This window comes from Vigna unguiculata, chromosome 6 (assembly GCF_037176805.1).
Source record: "Vigna unguiculata cultivar grain cowpea cultivar isolate G323 ecotype 2 chromosome 6, ASM3717680v1, whole genome shotgun sequence".
Lineage (NCBI taxonomy): Eukaryota > Viridiplantae > Streptophyta > Magnoliopsida > Fabales > Fabaceae > Vigna > Vigna unguiculata.
Window position 1 is genome coordinate 29,822,228 of NC_140797.1, and position 26,046 is coordinate 29,848,273.

The window sequence follows — 26,046 nt, forward strand, 5'->3', positions numbered from 1 at the left end:
GCAACAACAATAAAAAAAGAAAAACAATAATTATAGAAGAGAATACCAATATCTTTAACATGAGAAAACTCTCTCAATATAAGAAGTAAAAACCCACATAGACAAGTCAATCAATCAAGCTCCACTAAGATTAAATATTACAAGAAAGTTAAATAAAAAACACAAATAAGTACCCATAACTAATCAACACATCAAAACAATAACGGTCTCAAATATGAAGAATAAAGAAAAAGTCACCTAAAATAGAATAACATTGTAAAACTAATTTCTCTAACCACAAATCTCGAATTGACTATCCTAACAGTCAAATGAAGAAGCATATGCCTTGAACCTGCTATCAAATTCAACCAATCTAACAGTTAACTGAGCATGAATTACAATTTTACTAAGACAACTTAGTGAATATGCCAATCAATTTTCTGTCTTTTCTCTCTTCCAAAGTCTATGAAAATAACATTATCTGTTAACCTTCCCCACTTAAGTTAAATGAAACAAAATAGACTTAATTAATTTGAACTTTTTAGACACAGTTATAGTTTGAGTTAGGAGCCTAACCCAACACTAATAACTACCCTCCTTTCACTTCCATGATTATGACGATAGCCAATCTTTCACAAGTACACGAGATTATAGTCGTCAGACTTTCGTGGTTATGTCTGGTGCAATAAAAAGCCAAGAGGTTGATGAAAACATGGAGATAAAGCCAATGAAGATAATTTGGTCTTACTTTCTGTTTAGCATCAACTTTTAAGAATTATATAGATAAAATGATATTTTACCTCTTAAAATCAATTGGTCACAATAAATAACTTGAAACATGCATCCATATTCATGGTAATTATTGTATCTGTGACAAGATCTGAGCTTATAAGATATAACTATGTTTATTCAAGCAGAGGAAAAGATCCAAATCCAAAACAAGTTACAGGTCCACATCTTGCATATAGCTCCACTTTATTCTCAAGCAGGTATTAGAAAACACTAAAGGCTTATCCCTCAACCATTATGGAAAAAGAAATAGGGCCAATAAAGCATTAGACAGGGTATTGGTATAACTCAAGAACCTTCTTCCAAGATGGTCTATTGCTGATATCATCCCACCAAGCACTCACATGCTTCCTTTCTCTAACCAAATTCCCTCTTCCAGTTTGGTTCACCAAATAATGACCAAATGGGAGATGGCTAAGATCAGCAAGGCTGAAGAACTCACCAGCCAAGTACTTGCTTTTTGAGAGTCTCTCCTCATAAACATCAAGCACCTTCTCAAGCTTTTTATCACTCTCTTCTATCACTTTTTGGTCTGATGGAGCACCCATTAATGGGGCAAATAGAAGATTGATAACCAAGTTGTAGAGTGGTGGGTGAAAGTTATGAGCTTCCACTTCAAGCCATTGTTCCACTAGTCCCTTTTCTTCTATTGTCTTTCCCAACAAGTCTGTTCCTTGGTCTTTATACTTCTCTGCAAAGTATCTGATTATTGCTCGAGATTCTGCAACATTGGTTAAAATCAGTGAGTTAGAATGAACATAGACTATCTTACTTTTTGCAAAAGAACAGAGAAAATGCATTTTGGGGAAGTAAGCATTCGACCTTTCGGATTATCCTACATTGGGAATTTCGAACAATAAAAACCAATTCATACCAACCCATTAAGGTCCACGGCAGAGAAATGTATGATGCGTCATGGATCAAACAATAACATATGTTTATCAAAAACAATTAACACCAATTTCATGGAGCAACTGATTTATAAACCTCTCCGAGCCTCCTTTTAGAGCAAAGGAATAGCAATTAGGAAAGCAAAAGTGCAGAGCAAGAATAAACAACCCTAACCTCACAAATCAAACAACATTCTTGATAAATAGTTTCAACTACCCACATGAATAAGAGGGCAAATAAAGTGAAGAACATCACTAGAAAGATCAAAAGTTGAAAAGCCACCATTGCTTAACATAGGCACAAGAAAAAATATGCAGAAAGGAGCTTTGTGGTTTACCATAGAGAGTATAATCACCATCTTGAATAACAGGAAGTGATCCAAATGGCTGCAGAATCATCAGACACAAGTATAATTAATTAGACATGAAAAAAAAAAGGCAAATGTTACAAGAATTCCTAAAACCAAGTGAAGGTGCAGCTTATGTGGATCAAAAACTAAGTAGCAAAAGAAAAATTGAACCTGCAACTCAAGGAACTCGGGTTTCTTATTCTCTCCCTTGAAAAGATCAACATGAACTGCTTCAAACTCAATTTCCTTCTCGATCAGACACACAACCACCCTTTTAGGGGATGCATAAGTTGGACCATACACCTTCACCACCATTTTTGTGTCTAAATTTTGTTTGTGTCAGTCAAGTTGTGGTTTCATGCGGTTCACTCATGTTCTTATCACACATTCTTTTGCATTTTTATAATACCCTATTGATTATTTTAGAAAATTATTTATGACGAGAAAAAAAAATAGTACTTTGCTACCTTAGGCTACTTTGAAAAGTAACCAGACATCAAACTTTTTCCTATGGCTGGGCCCAACGTATTAAAGTAGCTGTCGGAAGAAAATCCTGCATCCCATTATTATTTACACCGTTTCTGTTGTCATTATTATCACAGTTGCTCTTTCATTCTCCACCGCGCTTTGATAGGAAGAAGACGAAGAAAAGAAAAAAATGAGAGTTTGTTTTTGAGGAAAACTCGTTCTCAAAATTTTGTTGTAAAAACTTGTTCTGAAACATATTTTATATATGCTGAAAAATTAGTTTTGAAAAGCTGGTTTCCGAAAATATTATATGTATTATAAAAAATTTGTTTTAAAAGTTTTGTTCCATAACACTCTTTGTAAATTATATTTCATGTATTCAAAAGAATCATGTTAAAAATCTTATTTCAAAATTCTCTTCCGAAAATTCTAAATCCAATCCTAATAAAAAACTTGTTGTAGAATGTTTTCGAAACAGATAATCTAGAGCTCACTGCTATAAACCGTAAAATGGTTATTTTAAAAATTGTAGGGTGTAATCAGAAATGATCGAAATAAAGGATGAAAAAAATTAAATAAAATGAAGAGAACATTGAGTTAGACCATCATAAATGGAATATTTATTTAATTTAAGTCCTTGAAATATTTTGACATAACATTATTTAGTGTTACCTTTGTAAGAATTATTAGAATAAAGGGATATTACCTGATTTAACTTCCTTTATTGTACTTTCTTTCCCGTCAATTTTGTGAAGTGTTTTAGAAATTAGTTAAGAGTATAAAATAGTTTTATAATTGATACCGGTATATTTTATTATTAAAAAGTAAATAATTATAAATAAAATTTTAGTTAAGCGAGTTTGATTTTATAAAATATTTCACTTCTAAACAACTTTTTTTTAAACGTTTTTTACTTTTTTTTTTCTAAGATTTTTACGTCTCTTCTGGTCTTTTAGAAGATTCGAGTTTATCATAAGACTCTTGGTGTAAAGATCAACAAATTGGATTTGTCTATAATGCAAGTTGTTTTTTTCTTTTTTCTTGAGTCAATTATACATTATGTTGCATGTGGCCTTTGAGGGATTGAACGTGGCTTTATCTAGTTGATATGTATTCTATTGTGGTCTTGATAGAATATTCAAATCACTGATATAGGGTTTCTATATGTAGTTAAAGTTACCTAAGGATTTTTGGTCTGAGCAAAGACTTGGACTCTTTATCTAAGATAAGGGAAACTATTTTATTTATAATATTTTTTTAGCTCTAAATTGATGATTGATTTTGTGTTAATGGAATGGAGAAGCGTGTTATGATTAATTGCCACACGGAATTTAATTCTAGGGACCCTTAGGAAGCATGGCGTTGGGCATATGTGTTTTTCCGCGGGGCTGTTAGAGAGACCTAGTAGTATAGTAGTGTTATATATGTATATATAGTTGCTTTGAGATACTCCTTCTTTTATGTTATATTCTGAAGAACTTGGAAGGTTTTAAAGGCAGTGTATGCATATATTTTATTTGATTGCACTTTATATCTTAAATGTTGATACTTATTAGTAGTTCTTTGTATTCTAATATAGGGCGACGCATTTTTTGTATCAGTTTGTGGGAAGTAGGGTTGTTAGATTTGTATAATTGTTGTTAGTTGATAATAGTCGTGCATTGTTTATTGTTTAAGGCTTGTTTTAAACTTTGCATTTGTGTTGCATCAGAAATGGCTCGTAGACCTCCTCAGTTTTACCGGTTGGTGAAGGCCATGGAGAGTATGACCGATGCTTTGTAGCAGTAGAATTGAAGTTGTGAGTTGGGAGAATTTCAAGCTGAGATTCTTGGATAAATACTTTTTGATAGTGCTAGATTTGATAAGGAAGCTGAGTTTTTGAGATTGGAGAAAAGAGAGATGTTAGTGAATGCCTATGCCTATAACTAATGATTTCTTGGAAATGATCTAGGCAAAATAGTTGTTGAATCCCGGTTTGAGAAAGACCACTGAATTGTTGGGTTGGGTAGTGATGAAGGAAGCTAAGGTTTTTAGTACGAGAATCGATGGTGTGTTGAGATTTAGAAAAATGGCGTGTGTACTAGAATATTATGAGTTGAAGCGTATGATTCTCGATAAGGAACACAAAAGTCGACTTATTATGCGTTTCGACATGAGTAAGATATATCAGACCAAAAAAAGAACAAAATCGTAAGTATTATGTGACCAGCTAGACATAGTAGATTGTGACCACCAACCTTGAAACAATAAAGACGATGAATGAATTCATGACACTCCTCACAAAAAAGCATGTTGCTGAATCATGAGTCCAGGAAGATAAAACCAATAAAGATAATTTGGTGGCACTTTCTTTACTTTTTAGCAGCAACTTGTAAGAATTATAAGAATAAAACGACATTTTACCTGTTAAAATCACTTTGTCACAATAAATAGCTTAAGTCATGCATATGGGTCAAATCAACAATAACCAGTCTCCAAAAACAGGAGAGGCTGCTCTCGGTCATTATTTGGATATGGTAATATTTGTGACAAGATCTGAACTTATAAGATACAACTATGTTTATTTTAGCAGAGAAAAAGATCCAAATCCAAAAACAAGTTACAGGTCCACATCTTGCATATAGCCTCCATTTTATTCTCAAGCAGGTATTAGAAAACACTGAAGGCTTATCCCTCAACCATCACGGATATAGAAATAGGGCTAATTAAGCATCTAGACAGGGTATTGGTATAACTCAAGAACCTTCTTCCAAGATGGTCTGTTGCTGATATCATCCCACCAAGCACTCACATGCTTCCTTTCTCTAACCAAATTCCCTCTTCCAGTTTGGTTCACCAAATAATGACCAAATGGGAGATGGCTAAGATCAGCAAGGCTGAAGAACTCACCAGCCAAGTACTTGCTTTTTGAGAGCCTCTCCTCATAAACATCAAGCACCTTCTCAAGCTTTTTATCACTCTCTTCTATCACTTTTTGGTCTGATGCAGCACCCCTTAATGGTGCAAACAGAAGATTGATAACCAAGTTGTAGAGTGGTGGGTGAAAATTATGAGCTTCCACTTCAAGCCATTGTTCCACAAGTCCCTTTTCTTCTATTGTCTTTCCCAACAAGTCTGTTCCTTGGTCTTTATACTTCTCTGCAAAGTATCTGATTATTGCACGAGATTCTGCAAAATTGGTTTAAATCAATGCATTAGAATGAACATAGACCATCCTACATTTGCAAAAGAACAGAGAAAATGAACATTGGAAAGTAAGCATTCAACATTTTAGACTATCCTGCATTGGAAATTTCACACAGCAATCTCATGGAGAAACTGATTTATAAGTAGAAATTAGTAAAGGCAATACTGCAGAGCAAGAATGAACAATCCTAACCTCACAACTCATACAACATTCTCGGTAAATAGTTTCAACTACCGACATAAATAAGAGACGCACAAAGTGAAGAACAAAACTAGAAAGATCAAAAGTTGGAAAGCCACCATTCCTTAACCACATGCACAAGAAAAAAAAAATGCAGAGAATAAAAAAAAGGGGTTTTTGTGGTTTACCATATAGAGTATAATCACCATCTTGAATAACAGGGACTGATCCAAATGGCTGCAGAATTATCAGACATATGTATAATTAAACATGAGAAAGAAAAAAGGCAAATGTTACAAAATTCCAAAAACCAAGTGAAGTTGCAGCTTTGGGGTCAAAAACTAAGTAACAAAAGAAAAAATAAACCTGCAACTTAAGGAACTCGGGTTCCTTATTCTCTCCCTTAAAGAGATCAACATGAACCGCTTCAAACTCAATATCTTTCTCAATCAGACACACAACCACCCTTTTGGGCGATGCAAAAGTTGGACCATACACCTTTACCACCATTTTTGTATCTAAATTTTTCTCTTTCTCTGTAGTTTGAATGTGTTTGTCTGTCAAGTTGTGGTTTTATGCTGTTCATTCATGAGCTTATAGCTTGAAAGTCATTGGTTTATCAGTTACTTTTCAATTGTTTAGTAAATTATTGAGCACAAATAGCATTTTGCTTTTTTAGTGCTTGATACTGACTATTGTTTTTTTAATTTTAACTTTATGTTTCCACTATCAGCACTCAATATATTTTATTACCATACAGATTTTGTTTCAAAACAAAAGATATAAGATGTGTTTAGATGATCGATGTTTTCTAAAACAGAAAAAAATTATTCAGAAGAATGTTACATTATTTAACATTCCACGACAGGATTCATGAAAAAGTTAAAAGAATCATTTGACCAAATATCTTGTCTAAATGGGATGTAATCGAATATATTTATTAGGGTGGGCTTAAATGTATAAGGTTACATATTCAGACTTCATTAATTGTTGAGTTATAAAACAAAAGAAGTGGCAAGAGTATATTTATAAAATCAAAGTAGATGCTGTTTTATTTTTCAAAAAATTATGATACGTATAAAATGTGTAAAATATTGATCAGAAATAATAAAAGCTTTTAAATAAAATTTTCGAAATAATAAGAATTAATTAGTAGAATATTGTGAACTTAGTTGTAATAATACAATGTGTAGTTGCTCAAGTAACAACTTTTTTGCCAACCAATGAAGAAGAGAAACTACAATTGGCCACATCTTGCTATAGCAATTTTGTGAATCACTAAATTCACAAAATTGTCTGTTTGTGACAGTCCCGTGATTGATTTTAAGTACAATATTATAGATATTCTTAAGTTATTTTAGTTAAAATATAAGTTATTTTATTTTCCATGTGTGACTTTACTCATGCGTCCTTACTTTATTCTTTATTATTTTACATTGTATGTATGTAGAAATTCGTGTAGAATGGATGGATTGAGACCCGACAAGTTGGATTTGCATTACTGAGAGTGCATTTTAGGATATGTCATTTTTCGTTAATGTGAGGGAAAAGGGTTTAATTATGTTTTTGATATTTATTTTCTCACGAAAATTTTAAATTGGTTTAGTTTTTTTTTTTCTCAATGAAGTTTTTATTTTTTAAAATATGATATAATTTGATTTTTTTTTTGTTACGTGTTGGTTTATACTAAATATGATATCTAATTTTTCTTTCATTTAAATTACCTTAAACAAACATAAAGGTTATTACATTTACTTAAATGAGACTCTAAAATCATTTACAATTTATACAAAATAAAATTCAAATCACTACTGAATTTAAATCTTTTATATCAAGACAAAATTTGTTAAATTCCTTAGCAAGAGCCATCAACATTTCTTAAAACTACCGATTTATAATAAGTATTACTAACAATTTTGTTTTCTAACAACAATAAAATATAGAATAGTAAAATGGCAAAGATTAATTATCCTGAACATTTAGAATACATTTAACTCAAATAGACATAAGCAACCAATAGCTACAACATACAACACTTACCTCTTGACAACTTATACAAAGAACAAGCTTAACCTACACTCTTGACTTATACAAAGAAGAAGCTTAACCTAAACTACTAACAAGAACAACAACCTAACACTGTTAAGAACAAGGCAATAAAAGAAAGAATAAAGGAGAGAAAATAAACATAGAGAATTTAACGTTGTTCGGCATACAATGTGTATGCCTACGTCCATGACTACACTAGGAAGTATTTGTATTTCTGGTGTATCTCAAAGCTTTACATAGAGTCTCTTATATAGTAAAATAGAGAACCACATCTCACTATTCTAAGTGATGTGGGACTAAATCAAGTACCATAATACTAACAATTCTCTCACTTGGGGTTTGATTTACATTACCACCTAGTGTAGTGCCTTCATCATCAATTTTCTCGAAGGCTAGTTGAGGCAATGCAAAGCCTTAACTTAGTTGTTGTGACAGTCTTGGTCAACATATCAGCTAGACTCTCTGCACTTGGAATCTTCAACAAAATCAAGTCTCCATCATTTATCAAGTTTTTGATAAAATGATACTTCAATTCAATGTGCTTGCATCTGGAATGAAGAATTGGATTTTTAGCAAGACAAATGACACTTTGACTGTCACTGAACAATGGAGATTCATCTTGCCCTTTTCCTAATTCTTTTAGAAGATTTTTCAACCATATCATCTCTTTTGCTGCTTCTGAGATAGCTACATATTTAGCTTCAGTGGTTGAAAGGGAGACTCTATCTTGAAGTTTGGAATTCCAACTGATAGTTGTGCCACCCAACGTAAAAATATAACCTGTTGTGCTCTTTCTACCATCCAAATCACCTCCCAAATCTGCATCAGAAAACCCTTGTAAAGTGAGATTACTTCTTTTAAAAGACAAATTCATCTTTGAAGTGCCCTTCCAATATCTCAATATCCACTTCACGCCTTCCCAATGCTCCTTTTCGGGATTGGATAGAAACCTGCTCACAACTCCCACTGCATGTGCTATATCAAGTCTGGTGCAAACCATAGCATACATCAAGCTCCCTACTGCAGATGCATATGGCACTTTAGACATGTGACTTTCTTCTTCCTCCGTCTGAGAAGATTGCCTTTTTGAGAACTTTAAGTGAGTTCCCAAAGGTGTATTCCTAGTTTTAGCATTTCCAACATTGAACCTGTTAAGCAATTTTTCTATATATTTTTCCTGAGATAAGTTTAGAATACCTTCAGATCTATCCCTGGAAATTCTCATTACAAGAATTTATTTGGCTGGACCAAGATCCTTCATTTCAAAATTTTCTAACAATTGTTTCTTCAACCTGTCAATTTCTGCCATATTAGCACCAGCAATCAACATGTCATCAACATACAAGGCAAGAATGATATAACTATCAACATATTTCTTCACGTAACAACAATGATCTTCTTCACATGTTTGAAATCCTGAGTTTCTCATAAACTCATTAAACTTCTTGTACCATTGTCTTGGTGCTTATTTCAATCCATACAAACTTTTATGAAGCTTGCATACAAGATTCTTTTTGCCTTGTACTTCAAAACCTTTTGGTTGTGCCATAAAGATTTCTTCCTCAAGATCTCCATGTAGGAATGCAGTTTTCACATCTAACTACTCCAGATGAAGATTTTCTACAGCTACTATACTCAAGATAACTCTGATGGTAGTCATCTTGACAACAAGAGAGAAAATATCTGTGAAGTCAATTCCTTGTCTCTGTTGGAACCCTTTCACTACGAGTCCTTATATCATTTGCTACCATATGGTTCTTCTTTTAACCGATAGACCTACCTATTTTACAAAACCTTCTTTCCTTCTGGAAGCTTGGTTAAAGACCATGTCTTATTCTTCTGAAGAGACTTTATCTCATCTTCCATTGCTAGCTCCCACTTAATAGATTCATCTCCCTGCATAGCCTCAGCAAAATGCTCTAGCTCACCGCATCAATCAACAACAAGTAATGCAATGAAGGGAAGTACCTTTGTGGTGCTACAATTGTTCTGTTAGACCTTCTAGTCGGTAATTCAGGAGTTACTGACTCTACTATCTGTTCAGGTTCTGACCCAGACTTTGACTCAAGCTCTAACTCAGGCTCTACTTCTGTATTCTGCCTTCTGTTGACTACATCACTTTCTAAAATTTCTTCTAATGATACCTGCTCTAGCTGTTTTTTGCATTTGTAAATTCTGTAGTCCTATCCTTATAGAACATGTTTTCATTAAAACTAACATTTCTACTTCTGATAATTTTCTTGTTTTGGTCATCCCAAAACCTGTAGCCTTACATGTCAGATCCATAGCCAATGAAATAGCATCGCTTTTCCTTAGGGTCCAATTATCTCTACTATTAGAGTTCAACAAAATATAAAAACTTTCAGATGTGAAAGGTTTACCTCATTTCCAGACCAGACTTCTTCAGGTAACTGATAGCCTAAAGGAACTGATGGTCCTTTGTTTATGAGATAGACTATTGTGCTTATTGCATCTGCCCAAAATACCTTGGGTAATCCTGACTGGATTCTCATACATCTTGCTCTCTCATTCAAGGTTTTGTTCATTCTTTCTGCCACATCGTTTTGTTCTGGTGTTCCTGGAACCGTCTTGATCATTCTGATCTCATTCTCTGAACAAAACTCCTTGAATTGACTACTGTCATATTCTCCACCATTATCAGACTTCAACCATTTAATCTTTAAACCTGTTTGAGTCTCAACCTCCTGTTTCCACCTTTTAAACACAGAAAACACATCAGATTTATTTTTAAGAAAATAAACCCATACCTTTCTTGTAGAGTCATCACTGAAGGTTACATAATATTGTGAACCTCCAAGAGATTTCACTGGAGCTGGCCCCCAAATATCTGTATGCACTGGTGCTAGTCTTTCAACTTTAGACGACTTACTTGTTTTGGAGAAGCTAACATTTTTCTGCTTTCCAAAGATACAATGTTCGCAAGGTCCAACGTCAACATGCTTCAAGTTAGGTATTTTACCTTCTAAGACCATGAGCTTCATTCCTTTCTCACTCATATGCCAAGTCTTTGATGCCACAAAGAGGAACTGTTGCCAACTTTTGCAACTGATATCATATCCTCATCTGCAATCATGTAAAGAGATCCTTGCTTCTTTCCACGAGCAACAACAAGATTACCTTTCATTACCTTCCAATGTCCATCTCCAAAGGTGGTGTAATGCCCCTCATCATCCAACTGCCCTATAGATATTAAGTTTCTCTTTAAGGCTGTAATATGTCTGACATTCTTCAAAGTCCACACACTTCAATTAGAGGTTCTGAAATTGATATCACTTCTTCCTATAATATCAAGAGATTTTCCATATGCAAGGTAGGCCTTCCCAAACTTTCCTGGAACAAAGTTAGATAATAATTCTAAGGAAGGTGTAGTATGAAATGACGCACCCAAGTCCATAATCCATGAGTCAATAGAACTATCTAGACTACATAATAGTGCATCTTCAATTTCATCAGTTGCTGCATTTGCTGATTGATCATTATCTTGCCTCTTATTGTTGTTGTTCTTCCTTGGAGTCCTACATTGATTTGTAAAGTGACCCATTTTCTGACAATTCCAACAAGTGATATCATTCCAGAATTTTGGTTTTGATTTCTCTCTAGACTTTGATCTGCCTCGGCCTTGATTACGACCTTTCTGGCTACTTCTTCCTCTAGTTTCAGTACTCAATGTTGAACCAGAACTAGAACTAGAAGATTCCCCTGAACTTTTCCTGTGAACATCTTCGCTTAAGATCAAGTCACGGATGTTATCAAGCTTCAACTTACTATTACTTGCAGAATTACTAACTATAGTAACAGTTGCACTCCAACTTTCCAGAATAGATGATAATAAAATTAATGCTTTCACCTCATCATCAAATGTTATCTGCACTGATGTCAACTGTGCAATAATTGTATTAAATTCACTAATATGATTAGTAATCGAGTTACCTTCACCCATTTTTAGGTTGACTAGCCTGCGAATCAAATACACTTTATTGGCTGCAAATGGCTTCTCATACATATTTGACAATGCCTTCATCAAATCTACGGTTGTGTTCTCGTTCATGATGTTGAATGTAACATTCTTGGCTAATGTCAACCGGATCACACCGAGTGTCTGCCGATCTAACAAATCCCATTCTGCTTGCTCCATGTCGGTTGGCTTCTGCCCTGTTAAGGGTAGATACAACTTCTTCTGATACAGGTAGTCCTCTATCTGCATCTTCCAGAACCCGAAGTCATTGCCATCAAACTTCTCAATCCTCACATTCCCTTCTTCCAATGCCATTGCTCTTGCTGCTTTTAACCAAAGCTCTTTACTGCTTTTGACCAAAGCTCATGCTGCCTTTGACTAAAGCTCCTGCTGCGACTTTTGACCAAAGCTCCTGCTACCTTTGACCAAAGCTCTTGCTACCATTGACCAAAGCTCCTACTACTTCTCTAAACTGAGATTCCCAAGAAGAAAATAGAAACCAAATCTTTTCTGATGTGGAAGATTAGACAATGCTGCAACCACAGAGCATACTAAGAAAAATGGCTCTTGATACCAATTGTTAGGAACAAGGCAATAAAGGAAATAATAAAGGAGAGAAAATAGGCACAGAGAATTTAACGTGGTTCGGCGTACAATGTGTATGTCTACATCCACGACAACTAACACCACCCACCACAACTAAAAATTGCTCTTTTCCAGATCTACCACCTATAATACAATTTACACAAAATTAAATCACCAAAATATGAACCATAAAAAGACAATAGAGCCTGATCAACATAGATCAATCATTTTCACGTCGCACCAACACCTCTAACCAAGTCCATCAAGTGCCCCTAACCACACTGCAAACCAATGCAAATGCTCTTCACCGCACCTCCAACTATCACTTTATAGCTCTTGCAACACAAAGGAATGATTTTAAAGAACATACCAGTTAGTGGAACCAATGGCCCATGCAATCTCAAAACTTCACCAAAGGGGAATCACTAAAGTATGAACCATAAAAACATACCTTACCAACATAGATGAACCAACTTCATCTCGCACCAAGAACAACACACCGACACCTCGAACCACCTCCACCAAGTGCCCTTAACCACACTTCAAACACTACAAATGTTGTCCATCACAAATCACCGAATAGTTTCAGCTCTTGCTACACAAAACGAAAGGATATTTTGAAACACATCCAACAACAAAACATGCACACTCACACACTCATGACCCACCCACACACTTATGACCCACTATCACTCACACACAACACACATAAGAATCAGTTCCATAATTGATTCTCTCTCACCCACTCTCTCTCTCTCTCGCATACACATACACACGAGAATTAGTTCCATAGTCGATTCTACACTTTTACACAACACACTAAAATCAGTTACATAACTAATTATTTCACCTTTTAACACACATGAGAATCACTTATGGAACCAATTCTTGCACACATACACACAACACTCACATACACATTTTCACGATCTATGGTTGTTGTACAACATTCACACACACATGAACATGTTATTAAGAGGTTTGTTCTTCACCAACACCCTCACAGGAGCCACACTTCATTCCACTACTCACTCATCTCCAAAGGCTTAAGGACGAACAACACACTACACAACATAGAGCCATCTGCTTCCCAACTCTCACAACTTCATAGTCAATGTTCATTAATGGCAATTGAATAAGCTTATCCCTCTCCACCTCCCTTTTTCTGCCTTCTCTTTCCTCTCAACAATTGAAGTTCATGTCCACCATTTGAATTCATCCTTCTTCTTTGTGCAGTGGACAAAATTGGGACCAATGCAGAACCCTCTTCTCAAGCTAAGTCTTCCCCTCATTTCCGTAAGTTAGGCTTCAACTTTCAATTATTGGAATTTCAAAATATCTGAGCTAGAATCTCGAAACCTCACTTGCTTGGTGAATCTGCACTTTCCCCTTAGGTTTTGAGCAGTAGTGGTGCCCTTGTTAGGAGCTTCTTCTTTGCTAGCCAGTAGTTGTTTAAAGGTAAGGGAAGCTAACTTAATTACATGGAATTCTGTACAAAACACTTCTCTACTGGTTGTAAATTCTGTAATTGAGTGGTAAATTGTTGTTTGATTCGTTGATGCTTGAATTGATTTTATAATTCCCTTGATTTCTGAGTTTGCATGTGAGAACAGGTTAGAAACTCTTATGTTTTCGCCTAGGCGAGAAACCCTCGCCTGAGCAAAAACACCAGAAACTCACCTTTGTTCCTACGCGAATTGTCGCCTAGGCGAGCTGGTCTCGCTTGAGAGAGAGACACTCTCGCCCAAGCGAGACGGCCAAACCTGAGCGAGAATTCGCCAACAATTATAATTTCCCTATGTTTGAAGCCTTGCCCATGCGAGGATGACCCGCCTAAGCGAGATAGCTCCCTCGCGTGGACGAGATTCTCTGGCTTGAGCGAGAATCACTGTTGTGGGACTTTATTTCTCTGTTTTAAATGGATGAACCTATATTTAAATGAGATAATGTGAAAATTTTGAATACTATGCTGGATTGTTTTGACTAATAGTATGTGATGTGAAAAGTTGTATGAAATTGGATCATGAGAATATGTGGATGAACTAGAATTTCATGGGAAATTTCAGAGAATATGTTAGTGTGTGTGAGGACATGAGGACTCCTGATTCGTTGGTATCCTGAAACTCCAATAATCATTCACGCTCATGTAGAGCAAAATGGATTATGTCGTGAGGAGTAGCAAGAGGTCCTAGTCTCTGGACTTGATCAGTCTTAGACGCGAAGGAGACTTACCCTGTGAGTGGTCGGGTGATAACCCCTTGTGTCCAAACTCTGCAGAGTTTGGGCACCTTCACAGGTGCAAGCCACCAAGAAATCCAATGTCACTTACATAATCCGGATATTGAGTCTAGAGTCATGTATTTGTGTTGTGTCGTGGTGGTTTAAATATTTTTGATGGATGTGAAGATACTTGCTCATGAATTATGATTGAATTGCATAATTTCTCTTCTTTTAGTTAGCTTACTCTTTTTGTCTGTGCTTGTTTTTCTTGTGTATGTCCTCTTTTGCAATGATCACCTATGAATTGGTGTGAGCAGAGAAGGATTCAGGTGAAGATATTCCTCTCCTAGACAGGAGTTGATCCTTGGCTTGGAAATCCAGTAGTAGCTTTTGGGTTAGGCTCTATGGAGTTTTGTGATGTATAAATTATCTCTTCTGTAACATAGATTGTACACGTCGATAATGACTTATATGGTTATTTTGGATGACTGTATCATCACCCTATAATGGATATTTCTACTATCTGCTTTGTTGGATCATAATATGATGTTTTATTTAGTAGCGTAAAAACTATTAAATGGGATGTTACATTAACAATATTTACCACAAAATTTATCTACATCAAATTTGTTAACCACTTACAAAAAATTTATTAGCCATACTTTATTTACACAAAAACTATTAAAAAAGTTATTAAACACAAAATTTATTAACCAAAAAATTTATTTTTTTACAAATTTTCATATTTTATTAATATAGTAAAATAACAAAAAAAATAAAACTAATTTTAGTAATCTATAAACAATTACTTAATATTTTTAAGGTATCGATATATTTTAAAATTAAATATCTTTTTTTATTTAAATAGTCAAAAATATATAACAAAATTATAAAACATTAACAAAATTAAACCAATATACAATCAGTATGTTCATTAATTTCAACACATTAAAATTATCAAGTAAGTTCAACTTAATAAATTAATTATTTTTTAATTTCATTTTCATTTGTTTAATTTGTTTTTTTTTACTTGTTTTTTTTTAATTTTCTGTTTCAATTATTTTATATAAACTACTACTAATATTGATAAAATTTTAGTTAAACACAATTCGTCGTGAATTTTTTTTTTAATTTTTTTGTATTTTATATTTTTTTAAAATTAAATATTTTTCTCTAATAATATAAATATTTTTTGCATAAATTTTTTTTAAAAAAATCTGCTTACTTTTAAAACAATAAAAATACCATACTATAATTTAGTTTTCGCGAAACGAAATTCCAACTAATAAAAAAGGATTATGATTATCTGACAAACGTTTTTTGGACAAAATTTGAGAGTTTATTTTTTAACACACACTAAATTTTTTTTTTCTCCTTTTAAATAGTATCAAATCTTTATTTCATCCATTAAAATATTGTCAGGTGTATTTTATCAAAAATTTGATAATAAACCTTTGTCAAAACATAATCTTTCTTTAGGCTAAAAAGTATCATAATTGTGACAACTTTGTTTTTTCATGAAACGAGATTGGGCCTTTTGAATTTACACGAACTGCATCGATGGGTGAAACACACTAAACTATTAAACTGACATTTTATTTTGACCCTAAAATCCTTTTACATAGCTTTGATTCATAGGTTAACATCAAACTCTTATCATATGCTCAAGAACTACTACAAAGAAAAGGTAACATTTTATTGAGGTGAAAGAAAAGCTAAGACTCTACTTCATCTCCTTAAGCACATCATAAACGTTTCTGTAGGATCGAAGAACCTTCTTCCAAGAGGGTCTGCTGCTAATATCATCCCACCAACGACTCACATTCTTTCTTTCTCTAATCATAAACCCTCTTTCCATATCATTCACCAAATGATAAGTATATTGAAGATGATTAAGATCAGCAAGACTGAAGAAATCCCCTGCCAAGTACTTTGTCTCTGATAGCCTCGTTTCATAAATGTCAAGCACTTTTCCAAGCTTTTCCTCATTCTCTTCAATGGCCTTTGGGTCCATTGCTTCTCCACTTACTACATAAGCAATGTACATTTTTACCAAGTTGTAGATTGGTGGAGTATAGTGATGGGCTTCAACTTCAAGCCATTGTTCCACAAGCCCTCTTTCTTCCATTGTCTTTCCTAACAAATTCGACCCTTGATCTTTGTACTTTTCTGCATAATACCTCAGTATTGCTCGAGATTCTGCACAATCATTTATGTTATGTTAATATGTTTAGTTTTTCAAGAGAAAATAGATAATTACCGTGGATATACAACATCAATGAAACATGAGTCCAATTCATATATAAGGAACTGACATCATTTTCGATCTAAAATCTTAAGACAATGAGTTTATGGGTTATATGGTGTCTAACTTTTTTATTTTTACTCGATATTATGAGATTTAGATTCAAACTTGTATTTCTAAGTTAAAATTATGTATAAAGAAAATATGAAAATAGGTAAAGGAACTAACCATAAAGAACATAATCCCCATCTTCAACAACTGGAAAGAGTCCAAAGGGCTGAAAACAAGAAGCAAGAAGCATTGAGAAATAATAAATGGGTAAAATTGCAGAGAGAAAGAAAGAAAAAGAACCTGCAACTTTAGGTATTCGGGTTGTTTGTGCTCTCCCTTAAACCCATCAACATGCACAGTTTCAAACTCAACTTCCTTCTCAATCAGACACAGTATCACTCCCTTAGTGCTAGCATAATCTTGGCCATACACCTTCACAACCATTCTTATTTGCAGAATAAAACAACGTTAGAGAAGATTTGATCCAGGAATGAAGGTGAACCTTGTGGTCTCTTATAGTGTCAACCTCTACAAAAAGACGATGAAGTTTCAAGACAGGTTACGAAAAACGGACCACTTTATTTAATAATTATTGAAGTGCTCAAAAATATTAATTCATACCAAAGGTAATAAAACACTACACAATATTTTTAATTACAACCACATCAGGATGGATAAGGTTTAATAAATATTTAATAAATGTAATAAATAATAGTAATAAAGACTATTCAATGTCTTTAATTAGTGGTGACCACAGGTGAGAATTTGGGAATTTGATTATTCTATTTCAATCTCTCAGGGTAAAACAAATCATGTTTCTAATATTCATGTTGAATGAGAATGAAATTATTGTCTCCTTTTATTTTTATCAATGGGAACTATACTGTATTCCTAGGCGTGTACATGCCCACTTTTTTATTATTTCAAATATTAGTTTAAATAATTTTCTTTACAAAAATAAAAACTAAATAATAAAAGTATATGATATTATCAAGTATGAAAGAATATACATTTTCTTTGCTTTTCGTGAGCATCAAAAAACAAGACATAAATTATACTTGTATAAAAACTAAATAAGAGTATTAAATAACATTATCTAGATAATTGTGAAATAAAATCTGCCTTAAAAATAAGTTATCAAATTAAGGATATGAAAGAAAAATAATATAATTTTTTTAGATTATTCAATAAAATAAAGGTATTATAGGAGCATGTATGAGGATGGAGATGGATATTAATGTATATGAAAACGAAAATGAGATACATATATACATTAAAAGTTCAGTATTATCTATACTTATATTCAATGTCAAAGTAAATTTTTTATCCATGATTTGCGACACTAAGCATGAATACAAGTTCACTTGTCTATAATGAAACCAACGCGGAGAAAATATGAACAAATGGTAACAATCACACGTGGCAGTGGATACAAATAATGAAGTTAGAAGAAAGAGCACACGGTCCAAAATAACAAACGTACTTAGGGATTATGTTTTGTGAGACAATTAACATATAGGTCATGCTGATTGGTGGGGGAAGGGGCGGAGAATGATTGTGACAGACCCTTTCTCTCTTTTGGGTCCTTTTTTGTTTCTTGTTTCATCTTTTACTCTGTAATTACTGCTATATTCATAGGAGTAGACGGGTTCTCTATTTTTCTTTCCATAAATAATACAGTTATAGAGTTTTTTTTCTTCCCATTATAACTCTTTGTGTGATCATTGGTGACTACTGTTACATTGATGCTTCCATTGAATATGGCAGAAAACACTCGCTTGAAGGACCTCGCCTCCGATGTGAAGCGGTTGTTAGAAATGATGGATGCACGTGACAAGGAGTACTCTACTCGTTTTGCAACGATAGAATCAACAATAGAAGACACGCTCAAACGGTCACCGCAGGTGGAACCTAGTTCGTCGAACCCACCTTTCCAGGTCCGCAATGTCAATAGATTTTCCCCGTTTTGATGGAGTTGATGTTCTCTCGTGGATCTTCAAGGCCGAACAATTTTTTGATTATTACCATGCACCAGATGTTCATCGTTTAACCATTACAGCGATACATCTCGACAAAGACGTGGTTCCATGGTTCCAAATGATGTCACGAGCAAATGCATTTCCTACATAGGTTGCTTTCACGAGAGCTCTTGAATTAGAATTTGGACCCTTTCCTTACGAAGTCCCTCGATCAACCTTGTTCAAGCTTACTCAATTCGGATCTGTTCAAGACTATTATACTCAGTTCATAGCCTTAGCCAATCGCGTCCAAGGAGTCACCACTAAGGCTGTGTTGGATTGCTTTATGGGTGGTCTTAAACCAGATATCCGCAGACATGTAATTGCACAAGCCCCAACAACCTTACTTCACTCAGTATCCCTAGCTAAGCTTTATGAAGAAAAATACATACCCAAACCCAGACCTTATTACCAACAATTTCAGACCAAAACACAAACCCCAAACACTAGCCAATAGGTGACCCAATCACTCAAGTCCACCAACCTACCACCCTTATTGCCGAAACATGTGACCAATCAGAAAAATACCAACATCAAAAGAATTACCTTAGCGGAAATGCAACTACGTAGAGAGAAAGGGCTCTGTTTTACATGTGACGAAAAATTTGCCCTAAGCCACAAGTGCCCAAATAAGCAGTATTTGTTCTTGCAATTGGAAGATGAGGAGAACGTTGATATTCAACCTAAGCCACCTGATATCTCTGATTTGGTAGAAAACTTGAACGTACAAGAGCACCACTTATCATATAATGCACTAGAAGGTTCTTATGGAGTAGGTACTAAGAGGTTTTGTGGATCTATTAAGAGTATGCAAGTGCAGGTCTTACTTGATAGTGAAGCTCAAATAACTTTTTGCAGCCCAAAATCGTTCAATGCTTGAAATTGTCGGTTGAGCCCATACCTAATTTCCAAGTACTAATGGGGAATGGAAATGCTCTGATAGAAGAAGGATTGATTAAGAAGCTGGAAGTAACAATCCAAGGACATTCGTTAAAGTTGCTTGTTTATCTTTTACCTGTATCTGGGGCTGACTTGGTTTTAGGAGCAGCTTGGTTAGCAACCTTGGGAGCACATATTTCCGATTATAGCAAATTGGTATTGAATTTTTGTTTGGGCAATCAGTTTGTAACCTTGCAAGGGGAACAAACCAAATTACCCACTCAAGCACAATTTGATCATATGCGCAGAATGCACCAAAAACAAATGTTATTGATGAGTTGTTTACATTGCAAGTGGAATCTTCTCTATCTCCATTGGATCAATGGATTGACATCCCGACTAATTTAGACCCTGAAGTGGCCATTTTGTTACACACAAAACCATGCCATTACATTGCTTCTAGGATCTGGACCTGTCAAGGTGAGGCCCTATATGTAACATCCGTGTCACACTATAAATACCCTTATAGCCAGAAATTACAGATTGATAAAATGATTAAAGAGATGTTGGAGGAAGGAATTATAGTTCCGAGCACTAACCCTTTTTCTTCCCCTATCGTTTTGATGAAAAAGAATGATGGAACATGACGATTCTGCATTGATTACAAGGCCCTCGATGCTAAATGTTAAAGACAGTTTTCCCATACCTATTGTGGATGAACTCCTTAATGAGTTATTCGATGCTAAATTTTTTCCAAGTTGGATCTAAGGTCGGGCTATCACTAAATACTAGTGAAAGAGAAGGGTAGGCATAAAACAACTTTTAGGACCCATCAAGGTTTGTATGAATGGCTTGTTATGCCATTTGGTCTTTTTAATGCCCCGACAACCTTTAAGAGCCTTATGAATGGAGTATTTCAAGGTATCCTAAAAAAATTTGTCTTAGTATTTTTTTGACGATATCCTTGTATATAGTCCCTCGTGGTCTTCTCACTTGCACCATTTGGAAGTGGTTTTAAAATTATTACAGCAGCACAAGTTGTTTGCAAGAATGTCCAAATGCTCCTTCGAATTACAACAAATACAATATTTAGCTCACACGGTTTCGGATGAAAGTGTGTCAATGGAGAAAGAGAAAGTCCAAGCAGTGATAAACTGGCCTATTCCTCTAAATATGAAGCAATTGGGGGGTTCTTGGGACTCACAGGATACTATAGAAGATTCATCAAAGGTCATGCATCTATAGCTGGCTCTTTAACTAATTTGTTAAAGAAAGATAACTTTCAGTGGGATGCCCGAGCCACAACAACTATTGAGAAGCTTAAAACGGCCATCACTCAAGTCCCAATTTTGGCTTTCCTTGATTTTTCCAAACCATTTGTTTTGGAAACAAATGCCTCAGGTTCTGGAATAGGAGATGTTCTGAGTTAAGAATCTCATCATATAGCATATTTCTCAAAGAAATTAAATACGGGAATGTAGAGAGAATCCACTTACATTAGAGAGCTTTATGCCATAACAAAAGCAGTGGCTAAATTTAGGCACTACTTGCTGGGTCATAAATTCATCATAAGAACATATCAAAAAAGATTGAAAAGCCTTACCAATCAAGTACTTCAGAATCCGGAGCAGCAGAAGTGGTTCCACAAGTTGTTGGAGTATGATTTCACAATAGAATACAAAATGGGAAAAGACAATATTGTTGTTGATCCCTTTCTAGATCCTTTTATGTGGCATTATCCCAGCCTCAACTCCAGTTCATTCCTATATTGAAAGAAGCACTACTTGCAAATTCTAAATTAAAAAAATATTATAGATGCTTGCTTGCGGCACCAACCCCCAAATCCTCATTATTCAGTGAAGCAAGGTCTTCTATTTTGGAAAGGTAGAATAGTTATTCCAGTTGACCATTCCTTAGTCCAACAAGTATTACAGGAATTCCATAGTTCTGCCATAGGAGGTCATTCTGGTTATTCGAGAACGTTGGCCAAAATTTCTTCTCAATTTTACTGGCAAGGGATGAATACTGCAATCAAAGAATTTGTTCAAAATTGCTTGATCTGCCATCAAGCAAAGACTTCGAATACTCTTCCCTTGGGGTTATTACAACCACTTCCAATTCCTGATATGATTTGGGAAGACATAGCAATGGATTTTATTACGAGACTTCCACCATCCCATGGTTTTACAATGATCTTCGTAGTTGTGGACATATTATCTAAGTATGGCCATTTTTCTCCTCTGAAAACATATTACACTAGTAAACAGGTAGTAGAAAATTTTGTGTCCACGGTAATTAAACTACATGGATTTCCAAAAAGCATCATCACAGATAGGGACAAGGTTTTCACTAGCCAACTTTGGCAACACTTGTTTAGATTAAGTGGTACCACACTTTGTATGCCATCTGCTTACCATCCACAATCCAATGGTCAATCTGAGATTGTGAACAAGTGTTTGGAAATGTATTCAAGGTGCTTCACATTTCAAAATCCTAAAGAGTGGGTTAAGTTCTTGCCTTGAGCTGAATGCTAGTATAACACTTCCTATCACCACAGCACAGGCATGACTCCTTTCAAGGCAGTATATGGAAGAAACCCTCCGCCATTAGTCAAATATGTGCCTGACCCAGCAGATCTTATTTCAGTTCAAGAACAGTTGCTACAAAGAGACATTATTCTCTCCCATCTTAAACATAATCTTCATTGGGCTCAGCAAATAATGAAGAAAAATGCATATTAGAAGCGGATGGATGTGGAATTTAAAGTTGGAGATAAAGTCTTGGTCAAACTACAACCTTGTAGACAACACTTTGTTGCTTTAAGAAAAAAATCAAAAATTGAGTTTAAGGTACTTTGGTCCTTTCCCAATAATTGAAAGGATTGGTAAGGTTGCTTACAAACTGTTGTTATCAGAGACTGCGAGAATTCATCCAATTTTTCACATTTCACAGCTTAAGCCTTGTAAAAGGAACCATTCTCAATCTTATATTCCCTTACCTATAACTTCAGGGGACACACAACCAGTACTTCAACTAGTTGTTATTCTTAACTCTCGAGTGATTATTAGGGGCACAAAACATGTTTAACAACACTTAATCCAATGGGAGGGATTGGATAACACACAAGCCACCTGGGAAGATCACACTGCATTAGAATCTGCTTTCCCACAATTCAACCTTAGGGGCAAGGTTATGCTTAATAGGGGAGGAAATGTAATGAAACCAATGCCAGAATAGACAAATGAGGAGAAAATAGGAACAAATGGTAACAACCACGTGGCAGTGGATACAAATAATGAAGTCAGAAGAAAGAGCCCACGACCCAAAATAACAAACGTACGACTTAGGGATTATGTTTTGTGAGGCAATTAGCATATAGGTCATGTTGATTGGTGGGGGAAGGGGGGCGGAGAATGATTGTGACAGACCCTTCCTCTCTTTTGGGTCCTTTTCTATTTCTTGTTTCATCTTTTACTCTGTAATTACTGCTATATTCATAGGAGTAGACGGGTTCTCTATTTTTCTTTCCAGAAATAATACAGTTACAGAGTTTTTTTTCTTCCCATTATAACTCTTTGTGTGATCATTGGTGACTATTGTTACATACTTTTATACAATAAACTTATAAATTAAAGATGCAAACAACTCGTTCAAGATTAAACTGGAATTTTAGACATATCATTGTTGAAAGAATTTTGAATAGATATACTAAAATCCACCTGGACGACATGATAAACACTATATGTGCCCGACCCGACCTGTTGTCATCTTTATCAATAGCGAATCTTGGCGAATAATTTTAGCGAAGCTAAAATAATATACTAAAAATTTATATATTTAATTATTGTTACTAATATAAAAAATTAATACATAATTTAATATAATTGTAGCTCCAAAAGAAATAATTGTAACATAAAAAAAACATACATTAGATATTCCTATATTTTAAAACATTTTCTCATATCACATTCCAAAGAACAAATACGAAACTCCCCCTATAATTATTCTTTGAACATTAGGAAAGGGTCCCATTAATTGAACAATTAGATCATGAGTATCATGTTTTCTAATATGTAAAATGGTTGAATCTATTATTTAAAAAATAATAATTCTATTCTTTTATTTTTCATCAATATATCTTTTTTTTAAGTTTGAGATTAAAAAATAATTATCATTATCAGATCAAAAATTCAAAGACATAATTACTAAAATAAAAATTTATGATACTTAAGTCATATTTAAAAATCGGTTATGAAAAAACACATTATTTTTTTTCTTTTATATACATAAAAAATGAATATGCAAAGGCTCATAAGACTAAAAAGATAATGTTAACTATTAAACTAATATTTCACTATCAAGTGAGATAAAAGAGAATTACTTTCTTCTTCACGAATGGAAGAAAACAGGTAAAAAATAAGAGTAAAAATAGTGAATTTGTGTCTAACTTACTTTTTTCTTTATAAACAAAAAGGAAAACATGTGAGAGTGGAGGATGAGTACAATATGTAATAAACTAAAAAGATAATGAGAAAAAAAATAAAAAATATTTTTATTATTTATTATATTTTATTATTTATTAACATTAAATGTTGTATTATAAAAGAAATAATGAGATATCTAATTTAATTTTCTTCAATTCCTTATATATACACTACATATAATTTACAATTTAAAAAAAGAAACACTTTTAGGGGGGGTGCATGTCCCATTCTAGTCCCTTCAAACATTTGTCATTGCTCATAAGTCATCTATAAATGATACAATATTGAATCGCCTAATGCCCTTTACGGTACAATCATGACTAATTTGGAGAATTTCTAACGGTAGAGAATAAGCTAGAATTGGATGTTTAATGTAAAAATAAGGTGTTCTTAAAGATGGAGAAAATAATATGGTAAAAGACAAATCATCTAGAAAATGTATGGCTTGGATCGTCTAGTCAACATATCGTCTAATCAAGACATTGCTTGTATCATCTAGTTAGTATATTATTGGACTCGTCTTATCTATCATATGATGTGTGGTCTAATAGATGTATCATATGTTGAACTAGTTTACTGGACTCACCCAATATCATTGTCTAGTTTGTACTTTTGATTAACAAATTAGTGGTTTTGTTTGATATACATCATTTTTAGCACCTCGTTTACAACTATCGTTTGATGTGTTAGGGCCCATTTTAAATAGTTGTTACGAGATAGAAGTTGTTGATTAGGATATTATTCTTTTCAAAATTCAAGGTATATTTTGACGTGTGATGACCTTAGAGATAACATTCGAGATAGTGTTGTATTCTACAAACTTAAATGTTATCTCTAAGCCCTTAAATCATTGCACATAATTTGCATAAAATCTCTACATGGAAATCCGCAACAAAATCAACTTTGGACGTGATTTCAGAATCTAAAATTGAAGTGAGTACTTTGGATCCTTAACATGGATGATGCAACAACTAAGGTCCATCCGAAATTACTATAAAAGATGAGCTCCACTAAAACCTCCACCATTCCAAAATCACATTTTCCATCCATTACCACTTCCCTTCATGTCTTGGGTGTTCTTCCACATGGAAAAGCCATCCCTCTTGGTCGATATTATTAATTTCATAGTTGATTTAGAGGTTGGGTGCAAGAAAGGTATTATTCTTTAAATTTAGGATTATGTTAGGACAATTTTTTATAACTCAATTTTATTTCTTTGAATAAAATTCTTATTAGATTTCTGATAACCTCTTATTTAAGTGAATGGTAAGAACTTTACATTGTTGGCAATTGCACATTTAGAGTTTATATCGCACTGTATTCATATGTGATGGGATCGATAAAGTGTAAATAGAGTCTTAATTATATATATATATATATATATATATATATATATATATATATATATATATATATATATATATATATATATATATATAATGGAGCGAGTAAGAAGCTAGATGAATTAATTGACTAGTTAACTCTCATTTATATGCATGTATGCTTAACAAAGAGGTAAAGGAATAGATAAGACTTTACATTGTTGGCGATTGCACATGGAAGTATAAAAAGTGTGTTGCTTGTATATGATGAAACAAGTAAGAAATTCAATTAATTGAATGGTTGTTTAGTTAATTTAAGGTCTATTTGGAAATTGATTAAGTGATAATCATATGAAAACCAATGGAGAATTCAA

The 26,046-nt window shown here is 34.0% G+C and overlaps 3 protein-coding genes across 3 annotated transcripts; all 3 read right to left on the bottom strand.

Annotated features, from left to right (window-relative positions):
• Positions 1-860: 860 nt before the first annotated feature.
• LOC114189228 (glutathione S-transferase F10-like) lies at positions 861-2,451 on the bottom strand. Its single transcript, XM_028077946.2, has 3 exons — positions 2,180-2,451; positions 1,997-2,045; positions 861-1,489 (listed from the first exon to the last, which is right to left on the bottom strand). The coding sequence occupies exons 1-3, from the start codon at positions 2,321-2,323 to the stop codon at positions 1,035-1,037; spliced, it is 648 nt and encodes a 215-aa protein (XP_027933747.1). The 5' UTR covers positions 2,324-2,451; the 3' UTR covers positions 861-1,034.
• Positions 2,452-4,924: 2,473 nt separating this feature from the next.
• On the bottom strand, positions 4,925-6,469 carry LOC114186668 (glutathione S-transferase F10-like). Its single transcript, XM_028074645.2, has 3 exons — positions 6,210-6,469; positions 6,032-6,080; positions 4,925-5,644 (listed from the first exon to the last, which is right to left on the bottom strand). Exons 1-3 carry the CDS (start codon positions 6,351-6,353, stop codon positions 5,190-5,192), a joined length of 648 nt encoding a protein of 215 aa, XP_027930446.1. The 5' UTR covers positions 6,354-6,469; the 3' UTR covers positions 4,925-5,189.
• A 9,779-nt stretch (positions 6,470-16,248) lies between these two features.
• On the bottom strand, positions 16,249-17,489 carry LOC114189003 (glutathione S-transferase F9-like). Its single transcript, XM_028077697.2, has 3 exons — positions 17,270-17,489; positions 17,147-17,195; positions 16,249-16,872 (listed from the first exon to the last, which is right to left on the bottom strand). Exons 1-3 carry the CDS (start codon positions 17,411-17,413, stop codon positions 16,397-16,399), a joined length of 669 nt encoding a protein of 222 aa, XP_027933498.1. The 5' UTR covers positions 17,414-17,489; the 3' UTR covers positions 16,249-16,396.
• Positions 17,490-26,046: the final 8,557 nt, after the last annotated feature.